This window comes from Nicotiana tabacum, chromosome 20 (genome assembly GCF_000715075.1).
Source record: "Nicotiana tabacum cultivar K326 chromosome 20, ASM71507v2, whole genome shotgun sequence".
In the NCBI taxonomy this organism is placed as follows: domain Eukaryota; kingdom Viridiplantae; phylum Streptophyta; class Magnoliopsida; order Solanales; family Solanaceae; genus Nicotiana; species Nicotiana tabacum.
The window spans coordinates 16558082-16581536 of record NC_134099.1 but is presented as its reverse complement, the minus strand read 5'-3'; the positions used below and the strand labels follow the sequence as shown (position 1 = coordinate 16581536).

Here is a 23455-nt window from a genome sequence, read left to right as displayed (position 1 = left end):
GAAAGTGGGTAAATACATTCCCACCCACGCATGCGAAATGGACACATTAAACGGGAATCACTTCAACTTGGATATTGACTTAAGTTCTGTGGAAAACTTGTTTGCATGGCAAGAACCTTATGCCTACCACCATTACTGTATGAGGCACTTTAAAGCCAATTTCCAGAAGGCATATCCCAACAAGGATCTGCAATTTCCAGAAGGCAAAGCTTGGTTCTCTGCGCCTCAAAAAATCCCACAGATCGTCCACTCTCCTAGCGCATAGAGTCTGGGATAGTAACTCCCCGTCCCATATATGGGCGGACCTATGATCGCCCTGTAGCACTAATATCTCACGAGAGTAATGACCAGGATGTATAGGCGACGCGTCCATGTCGTCAACTGTAAATTAAACAACATTAATTGTATGTTTAATTATTTAATTATACAGAGTATATATACCTATTGGGTTCCAGGCTCAATATTTGAGGCTCAGTAGCACCAAACTATCATTAACAATTATGTTTGTCAAATTCAATATTTTGATAATTTTGTGTGTTTGTTTTAAAAATTGAAATTTTTAATTTTTAGTTATTTAATTGTACAAAGTATATATACCTATTGGATTTCAGGCTCGATATTTGAGGCCCAGTAGCACCAAACTATCATTAATAATTATGTGTGTCAAATTCAAGATTTTGATAATTTTGTGTGTGTTTGTTTTATAATTTAAATTCTTAATTTTAAATTATTTAATTGTACAAAGTATATATACCTATTGAGTTCCAGGCTCGATATTTGAGGCACAGTAGCACCAAACTATCATTAATAAGTATGTGTGTCAAATTCAATATTTTGATAATTTTATGTGTGTTTGTTTTAAAAATTTAAATTCTTAATTTTTAATTATTTAATTGTACAAAGTATATATATACCTATTGGGTTCCAGACTCGATATTTGAGGCCCAGTAGCACCAAATTATCATGAATAATTATGTGTGTCAAATTCAATATTTTAATAATTTTGTGTGTGTTTGTTTTAAAAATTTAAATTCTTAATTTTTAATTATTTAATTGTACAAAGCATATGTTTTCATCTACCAATAAAAGCAATACTTAAACTACAGGGATTCTACGCTAAAATACTCTACAGTTTACTACGCTAACAGGTTCTACAATTTACTACGTTAATAAATAATCTAAACTAAATATAAACAACAAATACATTTTAATCACATAACATTCACTAAATACATATAACATACTAGTTTCGCAAAAATAAAACACAAACCGGCTTGGAAACAATAATATCTAAATCCTGATATTAACAAAAAAAATATTTCTCAATTTTTCATTTTTTTAGAACACTAATATCTAAGTCCGGATAAATATAACATACTAGTTTCGCAAATAAAATACAAAACAACATGGAAACACATTCAATCAACTAATAAATATGCATTATTATATAAGTTTCGACATAAAATAAATTGAAATACCTCAATGTAGTGTTTTATGTGAAAATTTGAGTCCGAAAGAGTCAAACCACAACAATACGATGCTGTACTATGATGTGGGACCTACGTTGTTAACGTTTTCTGTGACGGATAAGGCCCACAATTTTTTTTAAAGAAGACGCTGGGAGGGTAGACCAGAAATTGCTTCAAAGTAAAAAAATGGGGGAGGGATCGTTTCTGATCGAGGAAGAAGACGAAGGGGATTATTTAATTAGGGGTATAGCGCGCTATATTTGTATGCTATATATAGCGTGAAAATATAAAACGCTATACCTGTGCAGTAAATATCAGTACATATAATGCAAAAATACACCGTACTTGACAAAAATTACCGATAAGGTATAACGTGGTATGTTTTGGCGTTATATATAAATGTAACTTTTTTAGATGACAAAAAGTTCCGGACTCCAATTTTGGACCGTTTCCATTTTTTTTTTTTTTTTTTTTTTTTGTATAAACTTCAAAGATTGCGTTGAGCTGGTAAAGGAGGGAGTGGAGTATTCGCGAGAAATTTGGGTCAGTAAATAAAAAGTTGTCTCTTACCACTATCATCTTCCAGCTCGTCCAGCACTTCACATAGAGACTGAGGTCAGAAATGGAATTTCGACCGTCGTCGTGGCGATCTCGGAAACCGCCCCCGCCGGCGAAACAATCAGACATTTACTCCACCGTCGTCATCCACGACAATGACCGGAAAGCCGAGGAAAAAGTAGACAATTCATCAGACCTCTACGCCACTATGGTTTGCAAAGACGACGACGTTGTAATAGATGACCTAAACGATGACGAATCACTTCCTCCTTTACTCAAACGCCTCCCTAAGGACTTCGGAGGCGGATCCGACGATGACGTGGCATCAATCTCCGGCACGATGATTGTGAAAACCGATCGAAGTTCAAAATTCACCACTCCTAAACAACATCAACCGCAGCAGCACACTGCTCGTTATATGTCGTATTGGGATCGAGATGAAAAAAGTCCTAGGAGAGCGAGATATGAGGATGATGATGATGAAGATGAGGATGAGGAAGGTAAATTTTCGACGTTTGTAGTGAAGGATAATGATGAGTTCGATTCGGGGACGCTGGTGAGGAGAACAATTAAAAGTGAAGGTGTGGGAGCAACTATGAGTAGAGCAGTGGCTAGTATGCAAGCAGTAGGTGAGATTGGAGGGATTGGGAGACAAAGGAATCGTGCTGCGTCTGAGGAGGAAGGGAGTGGCGGTGGTACTACATTGAGGCCTCAGGGGAGTAAGGTGTCCTCGAGTTCAATACCGGATAGTGTGACTAAGGAAGATCCTTCAACTAAGTATGAATTGCTCCACGAGCTTGGTAAAGTTTTAGTTTCCTTGTTTATTTGCTTTAGATGATTTCAATAGTGGAATTTATTCTGTTATGTTTTACTCAATCACTAGTTATAGCTAAAGGAGGAGCCATAAATTCATACAAGGGAATGCACCCAGTGTCGGAGGCAGGATCTCCACGAAGGGGGTTCAATTTTTTTTTTTTTTTTTTATCTAGTGGGAATTGAACTCATGACCTTATGTAGATTTTGAACCCCCTTGACCACTAAACTACACTTTTGGATTGTGTTAAGGGGTTCAAAACTTAATATATAGAGGTAAAAAACAGATTTTGCCTTATATATACAATGTATTTTTTCGGCGAAGGGGGTTCGGGTGAACCCCCTGCGCCCCCTAAATCCGCCCCTGAATGCACCCCTGTGGGGCCTATTGGCCAGTGAAGTTAGGTGGAGAACCCCAGCGAAAAAATTCTGATCTTTGCCCATCCACCTTAGCCTTGGTGGGCAGAGTTACTGGTACCCGTGCTGGTAGGAAGTAGCAAGTATCCAGTGGAATAATCAAGGTACACGCAAGTTGGCCCAGACACCACTCTTTAAAAAGAAAAATTCATGCAAGGGGATTTTGAAAAAACACTTAAAGAGTGTCACACCTAGGATTTGAACCTGTTATCTTTAGCAATTTTTGAACCCCCTTGCCACTACACTAGAATAGTGATTCAAGATCTATTATTTCAACCTAATCTCCCCCTCCCCCCCCCCCCCCCCTATTTCTGCAGTATAATTTTTCGACGTAGAAGATTTAATTGAACCTCCTTGCCTCCCTTTAGCTCTGCCGTAGTTATAGTATTGAGCATTGGAATGAAACAGGTGCAAATAGAGTAGAATGGATGCCAATTGTTCATATAGCTGAGACTAACTAGTTTGGTACTGATGCATAGATGTAGTAGTAGTTGTTATTGTTCATAGTTGGCACTTGTTGATAACGAGTATTTATGTATTGAGCATTCTTATGAGATCAGGTTATTGTGCAGAGCTTTGTAGTAGTTTTGCACTTGATGCAACGTTTTCTCTTTATTAAGAAAGGTCAGAAAATTGTATAATGTTGACTTGTTTTGAGCACTTTTAATAATCTAGACTTTGAACATACTCCTAAAAGAAGTCCTACAAATTGTGAGCGCGATTTTGTCTTATCTTATGAATGAGTATGATAATGGTTTTGCTGTATAAGGCCCAACATTGACTATAAATATTAGAAGAAATTGGATTTTGGTGCTAATCTGTGCGATTGGATAACAATGATGGTGCATTTTACTTTTTTCTTATATCTTACCATAATGTTTATTGACATGTGATAAGAAGTGGCTGAAAGTGGAGGGCTTTGATACTCGCAGGGAAAGGTTCATATGGGGCTGTCTATAAAGCTCGAGACTTGAGGACATCAGAGATGGTTGCCATCAAAGTCATATCATTATCTGAAGGGGTATGCTTACTTTGTGCTCTAGACTCTAATATTAGCTTATCCCTACTGGTTCTTTTGTGCCTCTCTCTATAATTATAGATATATTTGCTTTCTTTAGGAGGAAGGCTATGAGGAAATTCGAGGTGAAATTGAGATGTTGCAACAGTGCAGTCATCCAAATGTTGTCCGCTATCTTGGTAGCTACCAAGGAGAAGAGTACCTTTGGGTATGGAAGGGTCATCATTTTTCTGGACTTCTAAATTAAATCATGCTCCGTCAGATTTATTGGATAAATGTTTCCATATCCATTTCTTCCCTTTATAATCTCTGCAACCTATACTATTAGCTTTCCAGTTGATTGAATTTATGAGGAATATTAATTTGTTGGCAGATAGTAATGGAGTATTGTGGAGGTGGAAGTGTTGCTGACTTAATGAATGTCACAGATGAAGCTTTAGAGGAGTATCAAATAGCATTTATTTGTCGAGAGGCATTGAAGGTATGCTTTATTTTCCTTTTTGAAAAGGTAAATAAATTTCATTAGTGTCCTCAAAAAAAAAATCGATAATGGTTGAACCAAAACCAAAAGCGCCCGTATACAAGTAGTATACCAAAAGTTGTGCTTGTTTTAAAATATTGTTTTAGGGTTTGAACGTAAGTGCATATATATAATTATTTATATATATATATATATTCAAAATTCCTGAAAATGTGTTTCTATATTTTTTTTTGATAAGGTAAATTGTATTAATCAAAAGGGAGAGAACTCCCGTATACAGGAAGTATACCAAAAAGTAGAGAATTTACATCAGAAAATGATTCTCTACAAAAGACGCCCAATCTTCTATACAAATAGGAGCTATATGAGTACACCAAAAAGCGATCAAAGATAAAAGACAAAGTAAAGGTAAATATATATATATATAATTTTTTTTTGTTGAGAAATATGTAGCCTTATATTTTGTTGGCATGTAAAGCTTTCTAGAATGTTATTATATGATACTTAGAATACAAGGTCGTGCACTTGACCTTTTCTCGAGGGGTTCTTTTCCCCTTCATTCTATTCAAATTTAGAGGGTTGCAGAAGTTAGCGTAGTTGGTTTATGGAATCCTCCACTTAACTTTTTCTTCTTTATGATTGCTACTAGAGATAATACTGTGAATGATCCCTTCTTTTTACGAAGTAATAGTATAAATGCTCCCTTTCCATTCTATTTTGCTTCTCCTTAGTTGTTTCGATTTAGCTCCCATCTAAAATATAGTTAAAGCAAAATAACTCTTTTTTTGTTTTTTTGAAAACGGTGAAGTTTACAAGCGTACAAACTTTGTGCTTATCCATAAAGTCCTTAGGCCATGATTCGTGACTCCCCCCTTAGACTTGTTACGTTCCTCCTACATTTGTGACTCATAACCTATGATACTACTAGAGGATGTTGTAAGACGGGGGCTTTCTTTGAGACTTTCCTCTACCTTTGTGGTGGAAATAAAAGCTGCTCTTCTTCGAAAATATATTACCTTTTCAAGTTTAGCCTAAATGCCTAATTGTGTATACAAACATTGCCTTAAATACTTATAAAACATAGCTAGAATACGGCTTCTCCCTTTCTTTTGCATATGCTACCCCAAATAATCAATTCCTTGGAAGCAAACAATTCTGGGAGACCCTATATTGTCGTACTACACATTTAGAGTTTGGTGCTACCATCGAAGCAATATTCTACCTCTGAGTCAGCCTCATTTCCAGTGCTTTTAAAAGGGAAAAATGTGATGTTGAAGTGCACTACTAAGGGAAACTTAAATATGCCAAAAATATATGATTTTAGTACTATCATAATCAAATTCCAATCAAAGTAACTTATTTCAAATTTTCAGAGTCCAACAACAACAACATACCTAGTATTATCCCACACCGTGGGGTCTGGGAGGGTAGTGTGTATGCAGATCTTACCCCCTACCTTATGAGGATAGAGATGCCGTTTAAATTTTCAGAGTTCAATATACAATAATTATGATATTAATACAACTCCTCAAAGTCGAGCTTCAAAGAACCAAGCGCTTTCCATTGGATCATCTTATGTGTCATTGTTTGAAGCACACACTCCTCTATGGTGCATATATTCACCCATGAATCGATAACCCTTTGCTATGCTTTGCTTCATAGACAAGATATTTGTTCCCATATTGAATCCTTTTGAACTCGTGTCTCTGTCAATGTGGAATTATGAATTATTTGAGAAGAATATATTATATTCTATTATATGAATGTGTGGAGGTCGAGAATTAAGGTAGAATGTTAGTAGGTAGTTGAGCCTGTTTCTTTTCCATACCAATAGTATTAGATATTAGTGTTAGTGTTGTATTCTATTATTGTTAGATTTCTAGTATTACACGTTTCTTTCTCCTCGTTTTCTTATTATCTTGTTATTGTTACTGCTTATTGCTACTGCTTTCTTTTCATCTTTCCTTGAGCCAAGGGTTTATCGGAAAAAATCTCTCTACCTTTTCTTTTTTTTGGTGTAAAAGTCTGCGTACACATTGCCCTCCTCAGACCCCAGTTGTGAGATTATACTGGGTGTGTTGTTGTTATATTATATAATGTCAAAACTACTTAAATTGCCCTCTTTCAATATTTGCATCTGAACTAATGTTAGATGTGATGTAGGGCCTCTCCTATCTGCACTCTATTTTTAAAGTGCACAGAGATATTAAAGGTGGTAATATCTTGCTGACTGATCAAGGAGAGGTTAAGTTAGGTGAGTGCTTTCTTTATCTCTTTAACATCTATTAATTTTGATTTTATATTAATTATTTATTATATCACATCTTCAAAGTGTGGTTATTTTCTTGTTTGGTGTATCAGAAAATTGAATGCAAAATTTTCTTATATAAGAATTTCAACTAATTAGATGTTGCTTTAGGTTGGATGTCATGTTTCCATGCAAATTATGCTCTTTGCAGATAGCCATACATTAGAACACTTCTGTTAGATACATTACATACCGTGTACTGTTTTAAATTCTTATTGGCTTACAACTTAAGTTTACTTCATCATTGCTAAATCAAATTACAACTGATGGGAATCTTGTTTTACCCCCCAATAAAGGAATCAGAATCTTGCTAGCTAGTTTTGAAGGGAAATCTTTTTGGATTTTACACAATCTGGAAAGCTGGACTAACTTTTCTCTAAATGAGCAGGTGATTTTGGTGTTGCTGCACAGCTGACTAGAACCATGTCGAAACGTAACACGGTATGTATTATGCCTTTACCCTCATTTTATACGCAGGGCTGCATTGAAAATTTTGCAATCATTTATTGTCAGAGTGTGCTTTTTGGTGAAGCAGAAAAACAAAAATATAAACAAGAAAACAAGAAGCTGTTGCTCTACAGATGATGGCTAATTGATGTTCCATGTCCTCCACTAATTTTAAAGAATCCATCATGTATATTCCTTTTCTGCTTTTATTGATTTGGCTTGACATCACTCGCTAATACCTTCTGACTTAGCTGTATGGCACTACCCTCCCCAGACCCTACTTGTGGGATTCCACTTGGATTGTTGTTGTTGTTGTTGTTGTATGCTGCTCAACCTGCCAAGTAGTTTCTGACCTGTTTCTTTATCTGCTAAAGTTCCTGATGTTAGTACATTTATTTTTAGTTTATTGGCACTCCCCATTGGATGGCACCAGAAGTTATTCAAGAAAGTCGTTATGATGGAAAGGTATCACGTCTACTCCGTTTTCCATCTTTTCAAGGTGGTGCTTACTGGAGTTTATCTGAATCCCAATAATTGTGTGAACTATCCTGGCTTTGTGCAAACTCATTCTTTTTAGTTTTCTGATTATTATCTGATATTCACCAGGTAGATGTATGGGCTCTCGGAGTGTCTGCTATTGAAATGGCCGAGGTACATCTAGTTGAATCTCTGAACTGCCTTTTCTTTTTGATAAATTTTCTTATTTGTCTGCAATTGCATCCGAGACATAGCACTATGTTCTATGTGTTCATGTTGAACTTTTGTTTGTATCATTAATGCCCCGTGTTAAATTTAATATTTATTTTTAAATTTAAACAATGTGAAGAATGAACTTTTGTTTGCTGCTAAATTATTTGTATCTAAGATACTTCCTAATGAGGCAGTTTTGCCTATTGTTATGATATTGCTGGAGCTGAACTTTCTTTCTTTTTCCTTTTTTCAGGGTCTTCCTCCGAGGGCAACAGTGCATCCAATGAGGGTTAGTCCTTTAATTTAACTAATTTACATTAGGTGACATGCATTGCATGTTGTCTCATGTTGATGGACTTGACTTCGTAAAATATTGACATGATGATTGATGGTATCTGATAACTCAACTTCAAATTGCTCCCTGACGCTAGATGTTTGCTAAATCCTTTTAGCTGGATTTATTTTTCCCGTGTAATAGCTCTGATCATTTTTTGGATTTTGTCAGCTCCCTAGACATACTCTGATCTCTCTTTTGTACTTGGGATGACTTAATCTTTCTTTTGTAACCTTTGCATATACGTGATACTTTTTAATGATATCATCTTACTTCATAAACAACTATCTGACATGACGATGAAAGTTGATCTATATTGCTGATTCTGCCAGTGCATTGATGTTTTCTAATGTTATGCAGCATGGTTTTTGGATGAAACTGAGCCTGGCAACACAATTACGTGTCTTCCTTTTGTGGATTATCCTGCCACTAAACATACTGAATAAAATGCAAATGTTTAACATCATAAATGATTCAAGGCCGTGAGATGTCAAAGAAATAAGTTTCCAGTAGACTGAGACCTTTTATTTGATCAAGTAGGCTGAGGCTTGGTCTGTCCACCTTTCCCAGTGAGTCTCCTCCTCTGTTTGGTCAGTGTCTTACCTAGAGTATAGCTCTTTGTTCACTTATGAGTTATTAACATTTCCCATCAAGAGAAAAAAAAGGTTATCACATATCACGCGTCTTTCAAATCTGAGAGTATAGCCACTTATGTGATTGCTATTTGGGCCGTATTTAGAGTATATGATCTTTTGAAGAGTGCTTCCGGAGATGATATTTTAACTACCGCTAGGTATCATGATGGGGTGCTGGTGGTAGCTTTGAACTGTTTGCTTTGTGCTGACATCTGACGTCAGTGACATAGGTAGCCTAAGGACGCACATCATTTTTCTTCCACCTGGTGTGCTTCCTTCTTTTGCTTTCGAATAATTATTTCTTTTTTTGCTTCCTCAATTCTCTTTTTGTGGGGATAATTTTCATCCTGTGCCTCCTTTATTTTGAGATATAGTTTATTTTTCTCTTATTTGTTTCCCTTTCCACTATGGCGGTGGTTCCTAAAGGGTGGTGTAGGTGAAGAGTAAATAACTGGACATTTGACAAGAAAGATGAAATACATTTATATAATTCATTTCGTAGTTTTTGTATTGATTAATGAAACCTTATTCTTTTTCTGCACATTTTTGGAACAGATATGATGACTGGCTGCTCTTTGTGAATTTTTGTGTGTTTTTAATATAAGTTTACATATCTGTTATGCAGGAATTCCCTTGTTAGATCAATAAACTAGTAACATCATCAAAAGAAATTATGTATTGGTAATCAATATCAAAACATTTCAAGAATGCTGCTTCAAGAGCAGAAGTTGATCAAACATTATAACAATAAAAAAAAGTTTAATCAAACATTATATCTGCTTGAGTATATTGACAATGGGAATATAATCCATCTACCAAGGATGAATGCTTATAGATTGAGTTGCTAAAGCTTTGGCATGCTTTATAATTTGGAATCTCCTCTGGACTCCTTAAGTGAAACTACATCTTCAGAAAGTTGATATATCTGTAACTTTTGATAGGTGCTATTTATGATATCCATTGAACCAGCTCCAATGCTTGAGGACAAAGAGAAATGGTTTGACCTCTATTCTTTATGTTGGTTTCTATTCAGCTGTTTTTTGGTTTATATCCACTCTCCTTTTGAGCAACAATTCATGTAAAACTCTATTCCTATCAGTTGCAAGACTTAGAGCAACTTGTTTTATTGATGGATCAATCAACTATGCATCAATGTATCCATCCCGCTCTATTTAGGTCCATTTCATTCTCATTTTAAATAATTTTCGTTTTTATTGGAAGTTAGGAATACTTTAAGACTAAGGTTCTTTAACATCTCACAATTTTCCTTACATGGATATACAAATTTCTAAAACCCGTTTTGAAAAAATTTCTAATATATAAGTAAGTGTAATAACTACAACTAAGCCGGATCCCAACTTATGATATAGTCTATATGGATGCTTTGCTTCCATTGTGTTATGTTCGTAGCTAAGTTTGCGTTGTTTCAAAGAGTGTAAGTTTTTCAAGACAACTTCCCTTTCTATGATTTTACTGTCTACTTCGTCTTTTTGTCACCATTTGTCATAGTACTATTATGGTATAGCTATAGATAGGTGCATATGGAGGTCTACCTAGGACATGGTCAAACCATCTCAGGTGACCTTCTCTCTTTTTATCAATTATATGTGCTGCTTGCACTTTTATATATTAATATGGTCATTTTTAATCTATGTTGCTTGGACTCTTCGAAAATGTCGCCGGGTGTGTGTCGGATTCTCCAAAAGCAGTGCATTTTTGGAGGATCCGACACGTGGGAGACAATATTTTGGAGAGTTCGCGCAACGTAGTTTTTAATCTTGTCAAACTAAAATCTTGTTTGACCACGAATCCATCTTAATATCTGTACTTCTTCGACATTTGTTTTATGGATATGTTGGGTGTTAGAATGTTAGAGATCTAACATCCACTTCTATATAACATTGTTGAGCTTTATAACTTGCATTTGCACTTAGTTAGATATCTTTCTTTCACGTAACGTTTCCGTTGTACTTCTACCAAAAAAGAAAAAGAAAAGAAAACACACCTGTCGTACTCCATTTCAACAATCTTATTCTAATTTACGAGTTATATCTTCTGTCTGTCATCATGCCATTCTCTTGAAGAGTGTGTCTTGTCTCTGCCTATTTGAGTTTTGTGAAGCATATCTGATTCCAAACTGATAAAATAGGATGGTTTGGGTAGGTTAACAGCCAATGTGCATTTGTATATATGTCCAAAAATGTGTAATGACTTCTCTTCACTAAATAAAACTTTGCATTGATAATTCCCTCTTCCTGTTCCTAGTTTCCAAATACCATATTCAGCATTGCTAGCCCATGTAATGCTTATAGACATGTAACTTGGGCATGGGCTGCATCTTTGTAGATTAATTGCTGACCTGAAATTTTGAGCAAAAGTGATTGGTCTGCTTCAGTTTCACTTTGTTTTGTGTTTTATATCCTTGTCAATTACTTCCCTTCTAATACATGTTGTAGTTGTGATTCTGGAATGTGGTGAAATATGTTCAAGCAAAAATTAACCATAACTACCCTTTTTGGAATCAAAATATCACTTTGCTGCCGATTAGTGTAAATCAAGCCTTTAAAGTCTTGAAGATGTGCTAGTTGCACATTTTTGTAAAATAATGAGGTTGTGCCACATGACATGCATAATAATTACTTGTGTCCAGCTAGTCAAGTTAAACTTTAGCAATTATGCACAGACCCACTTATCTTATGGTTTATACTAATATTCAGAATAGAAACTAGTGGATGCAAATATTACTCATTAAATTTTTTTTGCTTTGGATTGCCTTTTGGATAACAATTTCATACATTTTAAGTCAATAGCTCGTTATCTTAATAGTTATCAAGTCTCAATCATGGAATAGTTGGAAAGTTGGTACAACCATCAAGAAAATCTGGAAACTAATCCCTTTCTGTATTTTTTGGTGTATTTGGAATGAGAGGAATAGGAGATGTTTTGATGGAATAGCAACTCCAAACCACTTCCTTAAGGCTAAATGTCTTTTACTTTTGTACAGTTGGAGTACCTTAACACCTGTAAACTCCCCTGACAATTTTTTGGACTTTGTTAGCTCTTTAACATTAGTATAGGACTCTTTGTACTGGAGCTAACAAATCTTTTGTATCTATATTTCTGCATCTTCTTGATGCCATTTATAATATCTCTTACTTAATCAAAAAAAGTCTCAATCATGCCGTCTTTAAATTTACGCACCAAACACTGACAGGCTGATATTCAGGAAATAACTTCAAACTTCTCAACCTATCTAAACAAAAACATATTATTAAGTTCATGTTTCTTTTGCAGCTGAGATGCTCTTCTATGTATTGGCTTATTATTTGCATCAGTAAAAATTCTGGAATTGCTTTGACTGGCTATACTACTGTTGATAACCGAGAAATTCCCTAGGGTCAGATGCCACACTATTCTAAATCGATAGATAATGGATGCGCCCCTCTACCCTTCTCCACTTGAAGACTAAGCTTTAGGCAGCGTTCGAACTCGTGACGTTCACCTAACCATGCGTCAAGTGCTTTGCTCTTACGACTGAACCGGCCTTGGGAGCAAATTTGACTGGCTGTACTTGTCACTGTGTAGCTCTTCTCATTCCATTAGAGTTCAATTATGCATAGTGATTAGGAAATTAAAAAGCTCTTAAGTTTCTGTCAAAAGGAGACGAATATAGAACTTTGAGCTCTTAACCGAGTATCCATGCTATGCTTTTTCTGCTTTACTGTGAGCATTTAAAGCTTACATGCATAATATGTTGTATCTCGTTTACTGTGAGCATTTAAAGCTTACATGCATGATATGTTGTAATGTCTCGACTTCGATAGAAGAAGTGAAGCACAGGTCTCCGTTTAATCCTCTTCTAAAGTGCCTTATAATAGGTTCAGAAAATCAGTTTATCGTTGTTTAATTTTAAGGAAAGCATCGGAAAGTATGACCACATGGAAATGCCCTCTGGATTGGAAAAGGACGGTAGATCCTTGTACCTCTGGTCCATGTGCCCTCGTGGCTACTGCTTCAGAAATCTAAGTTTCATTTGTAGTTTTCCTTTCTTCTTTGCGGTAAAAAAACTAATGGTTTTTTGGGAATATGGTTCCTGTAGACCTGCAACTCAGATTGTGGGTGCTGATAGATGAAATTTCTTTTCTTTTTGTTTGCTAAATCATATTTTTTTTTGTTTTCCTGCTGAAGAATATTTTGCCACCCATGTAACCTCTCCTTCTTGAATGAAATTTCTTTTTCAGTATCGTAAAATCATGGCCAAGATTCTAGTTGCCATCCTTCTGTTCCTTCCTCTTCATACTCATTTAGTTATCTATTTAGGAATTGGAAATGGATTGTTGATTATTTCAGGTCTCTTGTATTCCATGATTTTGTTGCCAAGTGCCTTACAAAAGACCCACGACTTCGTCCAACTGCCTCAGAGATGCTAAAGGTATTTGTATAAGTGTACTGTCACTTGGCAAATTGTTTTGTTTGTTTAGCTCGTGAGCCCTGTGGTCTTTGCCATATACTAATTTTTCTTCCATTTACATTGAAAAGCATAAATTCATCGAAAAATCCAAAGCTGGAGCTTCTGTAATGATGCCGAAGATTGAGAAAGCAAAGCAAGTTCGGGCATCAATGGCCTTGGAAGCGGAAAAGATTGCTTCAGAGACTCCTTCACAACGAGACGAGGTACGCCTGATTAATTTACATCCCTTTTTATGAACTTCCTTTGGTGTTTCCTTATTGAGCATGGAGTGAACCCCCCACCAAGAAAGTGAGATTCTGTTTCTCAAAGCCTTTTTCTCCAATTTCAGGCCATGGGAGGTCCAAAAGTGAATGATGAATTTGGGGATACTGTTCCCTCTAAGCCTAAAAATGATGATGCACCTTCTACAAGCTTGGAGCCTGTTGGAGAAGGTAACCTACAGTTTCATCTTGCATTGTGTATTTGACTGAGGTTCTCTAGGAGATTCTGTTCGTTGCGAGAGAGAAAGCAAGATACAATTGATAACGAGTTGTATCTGAACATATCCTGGAAGTTCAATTATCTTATTTTTATGGAGAATTTGAAGAAGAATAAATCAAACATATTATACATCTCATTCTTTGGTTCTCACCGCCAAACTATTATTTCGATCTCTGATTTTGTTGTCTGCCAAACATAAAAATGCAAGACTATTTTTTGATATTTTATCAGATAACTCATTATAAAACATGTGATTTTATAACTAAGTCTGACAGATTGTTGTCTAGTTTAATCGAATCTAAAAGCTGTTGCATTTTTCTCAGTGCCATCTTACCTTCACGCTCAGCTCAAAATTACCCCCATCCACTGTGTTTTGAGACCCTCCACAGTTACTTAACCCCTTTCTCCCAATTGAAGAAGGTCTTTCGCGAATATTTAACCAATATTATTACTACTGACATCATCCCGAAAGACATGATTTATTTTTTGGCTCGTACTAAAAGACTTTACTCAGTTTCTTAAATGGTAGCTTTCTTTCCTTCTGTGAGAAAGCACGGGAGAAAATATTATTGATATTATTCTCATATATTAAACATGATACAATGAGCCCGATATATATATACATAACATGTCCTACTCCTAATACATATGGGATTAGGATTATTTACTCCTATTTACATAACTATTCTAACGCTCCCCCTCAAGCTGGTGCATATAAATCATATGTACTGAGCTTGTTACATATGTAGTTAATACGAGGACCAGTGAGGGACTTGGTGAAAATATCTGCAAGCTGATCATTCGACTTTACAAACTTTATAGCAATATCTCCCGAGAGTATCTTTTCTCTGACAAAGTGACAGTCAATCTCAATGTGTTTAGTTCTCTCATGGAACACTGGATTTGACGCAATATGAAGAGCAGCTTGATTATCACACACAAGTCCCATCTGACTAATCTCACCAAATTTCAACTCCTTAGCAACTGTTTGATCCAAATTAGCTCACATGTCACCATAGCCATTGCTAGATATTCTGTTTCGGCACTAGACCGAGCAACCACATTCTGTTTCTTGCTCTTCCAAGACACCAAATTTCCTCCTACTAAGACACAATATCCAGACGTAGAACGTCTATCAGAAGGTAATCCTACCCAATCAGCATCTGAGTATCCAACGATCTGCTCATGGCCTGAATCCTCAAACAATAAACCTTTGCCTGGAGCTGATTTTATATACCGAAGAATGCGAACAACTGCATCCCAATGACTATCACACGGAGAATCCATAAACTGATTCACAACACTCACAGGAAAGGAAATGTCAGGTCTTGTCACTGTAAGGTAATTTAATTTACCAACCAACCGCCTATATCTTGCAGGATCGCTAAGAGGCTCCCCCTGTCCTGGCAGAAGTTTAGAATTCGGATCCATCGGAGTGTCAACAGGTCTACAACGTGTCATTCCTGTCTTCTCAAGAATATCTAAGGCATACTTCCGTTGTGAGATCACAATACCTGAGTTAGACTGAGCGACCTCAATACCCAAAAAATACTTTAGTTTGCCCAGGTCCTTAGTCTGAAAGTGTTGAGAGAGATGCTGCTTCAATTTAGTAATACCATCCCGATCATTGCCGGTAATAACAATATCATCAACATAGACCACCAGATAAATACAGAGACTCGAAGCAGAGTGCCGATAAAACACAGAGTGATCAGCTTCACTCCGAGTCATGCTAAACTCCTGGATAACTGTGCTGAACTTACCAAACCAGGCTCGAGGAGACTGCTTTAGACCATAAAAGTGACCGGCGCAAGCGACATACAAGGCCACGAGACTCCCCCTGAGCAACAAACTCAGGTGGTTGCTCCATAATAAACTTCATCCTCAAGGTCACCGTGTAAAAAGGCATTCTTAATGTCCGGCTGATAGAGAGGCCAATAGCGAACAACAACCATGGATAGAAAAAGGCGGACTGATGCTACCTTATCCACGGGAGAGAAGGTATCACTGTAATCGAGCCCAAATATCTGAGTATATCCCTTGGCAACAAGACGGGGCCTTAAAGCGATCAATCTTGCCATCCGGACCAACCTTGACTGCATATACCCAGCGACAACCAACAATAGATTTACCTGAAGGAAGAGGAACGAGCTCCCAAGTACCACTCGTATGTAAAGCCGACATCTCGTCAATCATAGCCTGTCGCCATCCTGGATGAGACAATGCTTCACCTGTAGACATATGGAGGGAAACAGAGGACAAAGAAGATATAAAAGCATAATAGGGTGATGACAAACGATGATAACTTAAACCGACATAATTGGGATTAGGATTAAGGGTGGTTCGTATACTTTTTCGTAGTGCAATCGATGTACTAGGAAGAGACAAGTCCGCAGTAGGAGCAGGGTCAGGTGCAGGACGTGAATCAGCTGGGCCTGATGCTGGGTGCGGACGACGATGATACGTTAAGAGTGGTGTTCCTGTGGCGGGGAGTCTAGAAGGAGCCACACTAGACTCCCCAATGGTTGGAATGGGTAAGACTTCTGTGGCGGAAGGTGAAGGAGGAGCTATAGTAAACTCCTTAAAGGTTGGTATAGGTAAGACCTCAAATATATCAAGGTGGTCAGAATGGTCAGAAGAGGTAAAGAAAGGTTTAGACTAAAAAAATGAGACGTCAGATGACATAAAGTACCTACGAAGATCAAGTGAGTAACAACGATATCCCTTTTGAACACGAGAATAACCAAGGAAGACACACTTGAGAGCATGAGGAGCTAACTTATCTTTCCCAAGGGCTAAGTTATGAACGAAACAAGTGCTCCCAAACACACGAGGGGGAACATAGTATAAGGGTGACTGGGAAACAATACTGCATATGGAATCTGATTCTGGATGGGAGAGGAAAGCATCCGATTAACCAAATAACAAGCTGTGAGAACTGCATCGCTCCAAAAACGCAACGGAACATGAGATTCAATGAGAAGTATGCGAGCAGTCTCAATTTCTCTCTGCAACCCCATTTTGCTGAGGGGTATAAGGACAAGAGGTCTGATGAATAATTCCTTGAGAAGTCATAAACTACTGAAATTGAGAGGATAAATATTCTAAGGCATTATCACTGCGAAAAGTGCGTATAGAAACACCAAATTGATTTTTAATTTCAGCACAAAAATTCTGGAATATAGAAAACAACTCAGAACGATCTTTCATTAAATCCAAGTACATCTAAAATGATCATCAATGAAACTAACAAAATAACGAAATCCCAAGGTTGAACTGACTCTGCTAGGACCCCATATATCAGAATGAACTAAAGAAAAAACAGACTCTGCATGACTCTCAATACTACGAGGAAAAGAGGCTCGGGTATGTTTCCCGAGCTGACATGACTCACACTCTAATGTAGATAAACTAGACAAACTAGACAAACTAGGCACCATCTTCTGAAGCTTGGATAAGCTTGGATGTCCTAAACATTTGTGAATTAGGTTCGGAGGATCTGTAACTAGACATGCCTCGGAGGAATTGAGTGAGTTAAGGTAGTAAAGGCCTTCTGATTCAAGTCATGTTCCAATCGTCTGTCCCGTACTGCGGTCCTGCATAATAAAAGAATTATCAATAAAATATATACCACAATGGAGGGCACGAGTCAAACGACTAACAGATGCAAGATTAAAAGGACAACCAGGGACATAAAGAACGGAATCTAGAGTGACAGAGGGTAGGGGATTCGCTTGTCCAACTCCTTTTGCTTTAGTTTGAGATCCATTGGCTAAAGTAACAGTGGGAAGAGACTGTGAATACGTAATATTTAACAAAAGTGATTTATTACCAGAGATATGATCAGAAGCGGCTGAGTCCACAACCCATTGTCCAAGAGTACTAGACTGGGAAACACAAGCAAAAGAATTACCAGCAACAGAAGTATCAGTCTGAGTAACAGAGGCTACTTGTGGAGATGTCTGCTTACTTGCTCGATACTGAAGGACCTCATTATACTCCCCTTCAGATAAAGAAAAACCCTGGTTACATGTAGTCTCGGTCTGAGCAACATAAGCATTTTTGGGTGGAGGACCATGTAAAGAATAGCACACGTCAGAGTGTGTCCAAGTTTATGACAATAAGAGCACTTGGGTCTAGATCTTCCAAAACGACCTCCTCGTCTATTCTCCATAGTTTGAGATGCCCGATTGTCGACTGACTGGGATACGAGGACAGATGAGTCAAGTGTCTGTGATGAGCTCACTGGGTGACTTGGTGCTGCAGCAAGGCGAAGTAATTAAGGGAATAATTCATCAACCGTGGGGACAGTTGGACTAGCCAAAATCTGTTCACGTACTGAATCAAGATCATTGGGGAGTCCAGCGAGTGTAAGAACTAGAAACATCTTCTGTCGTTGCTCTTTGTTGCTTTTCAATACTAGCAGAAACTGGCATCAACATTTCAAATTCTTTCATGACTGCCTGTACTTGTCCCAAGTAAGTAGACATATCCAATTCCTGTTTCTTCAAGCTTGTCATTCGTGATATTACATCATAGAAACGAGATATGTTATTAGTGTATAAATTACGAGCCTTTTCCCAAACTAAATAACATGTTTGGGATGGACGGAACAAGGGCATCAACTTGGAATCAATGGATCGCCACAGGATACTACATAACTGAGCATCGACCTTCTCCCAAAGTGTTTTGGCCTTTTCATCACCTTCGCTAGCCTTTTTTGTTAAATGATCTTGAACTCCTTGACCTTTACACCACAACTCGACATGCGAAGCCCAAGCTAAGTAGTTTGAACTTCCCATTAAAGGTTCTGAGGTAATCATAACACCGGAACTGCCAGAACCCGGGTTTTTAGACCTGAAAGCATCGACTCCCAAAGACATTGTTGGATTGAAGTGAGGTCTATAAAATTATCACCAAATAACAGAAAGAATCAATTGAAAACTCGCTGAAATAGATGAAAGAGACATTGTTTTTGCCGGAAAATTACTGTAGCTGCCGGAAAAAATCAATGTAGTCACCGGAAAAACTCAAAGTGGTCAGAATTTGGTTTGAACTAGATGGGTAGGCTCGGAATTATGAGGAGAGCAAGCTGTCTTGAAGAAACTTTTTCAAAATCTGACCGGAAGAGGTCACACGCGCCGGCGCGTGTGACAGACGCGCCGCCGGAAGCAGATCTCCAACAGGCGCGTGGGGGCGCGTGGGTGAGTATTTTCCGGTGAATTTTTCAGGAGTTTGGTCGGATCTCTCTTGGGAACCTTTTGGTAGTGTCGGATTTTGCACAATACTTATAATTAGTGACTTTGACGCAATCAGTCACTTAGGTCACCGGAAAATTGCACGGTGACTGAGTTCTTTCTTCCCGAATGTCGCTGGAATGACGCACAACGATCTCTTCTCATCAGAAAAGAGACTGTGAGAAAGCACGGGAGAAAATTGATATTATTCTCATATGTTAAACATGATACAATGAGCCCTATATATATACATAACATGTCCTACTCCTAATACATATGAGATTAGGGTTATTTACTACTATTTACATAACTATTCTAACACCCCCCCTCAATCTGGTGCATATAAATCATATGTACCGAGCTTGTTACATATGTAGTTAATATGAGGACCAGTGAGGGACTTGCTTTGTATTTTCAGGCGTTAATTCTGACATATCTCTACTTAACTCTAGTATAGTACACTATTGGAGTATCATATCTCTATGCTTGTCAAGGGAGTCATCTTAATTCAGACAATTGGGAGTTAGTTTGAACATGGTGACTGGCAAATCCTGTAGTTTTTTCTTAGGGCTTGCTATGTAACATTGGTGAAACTATTGAACTCTATTTCTGAAAATATTAACTAAAATATGCCAATTCGTCCTGAACGATGAAAGTTTATTTGAAGATTAAGTAGTCTGAACAAATATGTTGGATGTGTTTTACCAGGTGATTTTGGGACTATGATAGTCCGAGATGGAACTGATGTGGATAAGACAGCTAGTCACATCAGAAATGCAGAAGTATCATCTACTCTCCAGCGTGCTGGAAGTCCTTCCATCCCCACTGTTGCTGGCAAATCAAATGTTCCCTGGTATTTTTTCCCCCTGTTAATCTGATTATTGACTTGTTTATTGCGAAGGTGAAACCTATTAAATCGGAAAAGTAATTCATCCTTGTCACTTAAATTCACTCTTAGAAACTTTTTTGCTGGTCATGTCTTCTCTCATAGGTGATCTTGGTACTAAATAGCAGACTGATAAGTTCTATTAAGTATCAACTTTATGTACAGTTTGATCTTGGCATTACTTTGAAGTTTGAACCGTGGATCTTGGTTCTCTTGGTTATGGCTGTCTTCTTTCTTTAACCTATACTACTAATAAAGCCTAACCTCTTATAGTAACTAGCTTGGTCTCTAGGTGGCTATGTCGTTTCAACTGTTTATAAACCAGATTGCCTCCATGGTCTTACTCCTAACTCCAAACTACGATCAACGGATCAACAGTAAAGTAAAAGTAAACTTGCAGACAGAGAGAGAAAAGAGAGTATCTTTTTAGTGGTAATGCATTCGAGTAGCCCATTTCTTAAAAAATGTACACTTCTTGTCAGGTTGCTCAATGACGTTGATGTCAGTTCACCCGTTGGAATGTCCCAACTACAGAACATGCAAGTGTCTTCTCCTGGAACCTTCCCTTCTCCTGACCCGGGCCTAAAGGGAAGTACTACATCTCAAGCAACTGTTAGTAGTGGTGGCTATAATACTGGAACCTTAAAAAGCGAAACTGTCAGTCGGAAAGCATTGGACAAGGTACTCTAATTGCTCTGTCATGAAATCTGCAATGATGAAAGTGTGAAATCTCTTTCAATTTCTACCCTATCCCATAATGCGAGGAATGTGTTCTGTGCTATACCCTTAAGTTACCGAATTGTCAACTCAGGAAGTGGTTCAATTTCATGGAAAAACTATCTAAACCACCAGTAATCGGACAACAACAACAAACCAGTGAGTTCCCACGAGTGGGCAGTAATCGGACTAATTCTCCCAAAGCACTACGGAAAATTTTGATCGACATATATATTCAGACGTTTCATCACAAGTGATCCTACATCTGTAGATTCTTTTTTTTTTTTCCTTTTATTTGAAAGTGGCAACAATATTAACATCTGTAGATTCTTAATTACATAAGCAGAGAGAAAGACACAGGATGAACTTATAGCTACGAGTTTGAGGTTTCACACTTTAAGTTTTAGTTTGCACTGTAGTATTAGGCCATTTCCATTATTCGTTGAGCCATATCTCCTTAAAGTAACATGTTGCATCTGAAACACATTCTTTACCTCTTCGAGCTCTGTCCAAGTAGTAAATTAATCATAGCTCTGTTATGCTGGGCTTACTTCTGAGGTTAGGCTTGTCGGTACTGTAAGTCACTGTGAGTTTTCAAGATTTTCTTTCAATGTAGAAAGACATCCTCCCAATAGCTATATTCAGAGGCGGATCCAAAATTTTCACCAAGGGGTGTCAAAATATTAATAATTAGATACATCGAAAAGTCAAGGGGAGTCGACATACAGTAAATCTACATAAAATAAAAAAATCTATCTAGCGATATATTGTAATTTCCGGCAAAGGGGTGTCGCTTGACACCCCTTGGTTCAATGTGGCTCCGCCACTGGCTATATTTCTAGCTTTGTGTTTATTTATATGCATCTCTTGCAAAGTGTTTTCATGAGGTGAAACTGCCTTTCCATCGACACTAACCACTACTTTTCCTTGTTATAAGATCTTGCTTTTGGCTGTCACTGCATTACTTTATTTTTCTTTGTTCAACGGGTGCAAGTATGATTCTGACTCCTGCTAATTTGTGCATATACCAGCTTTGGTCCATATACTCGGCTGGTAACACGGTGCCAATCCCATTTCTGAGAGCAACCGACATATCACCAATAGCACTCTTGTCTGACGATGTGCTTGGGGACTGGCAAAGGGATAATAGTGGAAAGATTGCTGTAGAAGCAATGCAGGAACTATTCTCCGGTGATTCTCAATCCAAGAAGGGCCGAAGCAGACAAAATGAGGTCCTCTTTACCTCCTCCTTACAAAGACCTTTATTCTGGGCCTTTCTTTTTACCTTCTAAAAAAAGGATAGCCCGGTGCACAAAGTATCCCGCGTTGTCGCAGTGTTCGGGGAAGTGCCGCAACCTAGGGGAATGATGTAGACAACCTACCCTAATGCAAGCATTAGTGGCTGCTTCCACGGCTCCTTTCTTTTTAGCTTCTCTCCTTTTATACTCATTATTATTAGTTGATGGATTGCAGGTTCCCCTTCCTCCAAGTGTGTACCAGAGACTAACCTCGAGTCCTACACTAATGAATCTTGCTCAGGCCTTAGCATATCATAAGATGTATGATCATATTATCCTTGGACAGTAATTTATTCAAATATTATCTTTTCATGCAACTCACTATTTTTTTGATGAAGTCCATTTGACTCACTACTATGTCTGTGTCCTTGGTTTTATTATAACTTGAATATTAGTAATTTATTAATTTAATAGGAAAAAATCTCAAGACATGTTGTGTTTCATCATTTTCTCTCCTTGGTGATGCCCAAATGAATCGATGATATCATTTTTTGAATGTAGGTGCTATGAAGAGATGCCTCTTCAGGAAATGCAAGCATCTCAGGAACAACAAACGATTCAGAACCTCTGTGATACACTCAGAACTATTTTACGATTGTAAATAATTCTTGTTCTTAGTTGAAACCGTAAGATTTTCTTCACCGTGTAAATGTAGTCATATGTGCATTTCTTATCTCCTAAATCTTGGGGTAGTTTTCTCTCTTCAGCTCCAGACCAAGCATGCATAAATGCTGCTTTCCTTTCATTTCTGTTTTGTTTTTTCTTCTTCTTTTTCTTGTGGGCGGGGGGGTTGTTCTTTTTCAGATTATTTTGCAGCGAGCACAAAATGGATCCTATGATGTTTTGTACTTACCTTGTTTATATGAGCGAATTTGTCTTATATTTCATACCACTGTTTGAGCTCTTATTTTACTTCCAGAAATGGAACTAAAAATTGAATAATTCACTTCAACTTGATTAGCATTCTGTAGAATTTCGACAGTTCAAGTACGTTGTTATTTCAATCTTCCTCCTTTTGGCCCGAGTAATTGGGTAAAATTTACAAATAGCCACTTTGCAGCCTCTATGATTGAAACATAGACGTGTCGTGGAGTTTTATATTCTACGTGTGAAATTTCATGACATTGTCATGGAATTTAAACCAGCGGATTCAGAATTTGCACCTTGCGAGTTAGGGATAACATTGAACCCAATGT

The 23455-nt window shown here is 37.5% G+C and overlaps 1 protein-coding gene across 1 annotated transcript; it reads left to right on the top strand.

Moving 5' to 3' along the window:
* Positions 1 to 1898: 1898 nt before the first annotated feature.
* On the top strand, positions 1899 to 23146 carry LOC107768951 (serine/threonine-protein kinase 1). Its single transcript, XM_016588128.2, has 18 exons — positions 1899 to 2827; positions 4190 to 4278; positions 4376 to 4483; positions 4649 to 4756; positions 6920 to 7010; positions 7453 to 7505; positions 7914 to 7976; positions 8118 to 8162; positions 8455 to 8490; positions 10112 to 10167; positions 13521 to 13602; positions 13710 to 13844; positions 13970 to 14072; positions 20067 to 20211; positions 20727 to 20925; positions 21993 to 22193; positions 22435 to 22520; positions 22761 to 23146. The coding sequence occupies exons 1-18, from the start codon at positions 2092 to 2094 to the stop codon at positions 22858 to 22860; spliced, it is 2436 nt and encodes an 811-aa protein (XP_016443614.1). The 5' UTR covers positions 1899 to 2091; the 3' UTR covers positions 22861 to 23146.
* Positions 23147 to 23455: the final 309 nt, after the last annotated feature.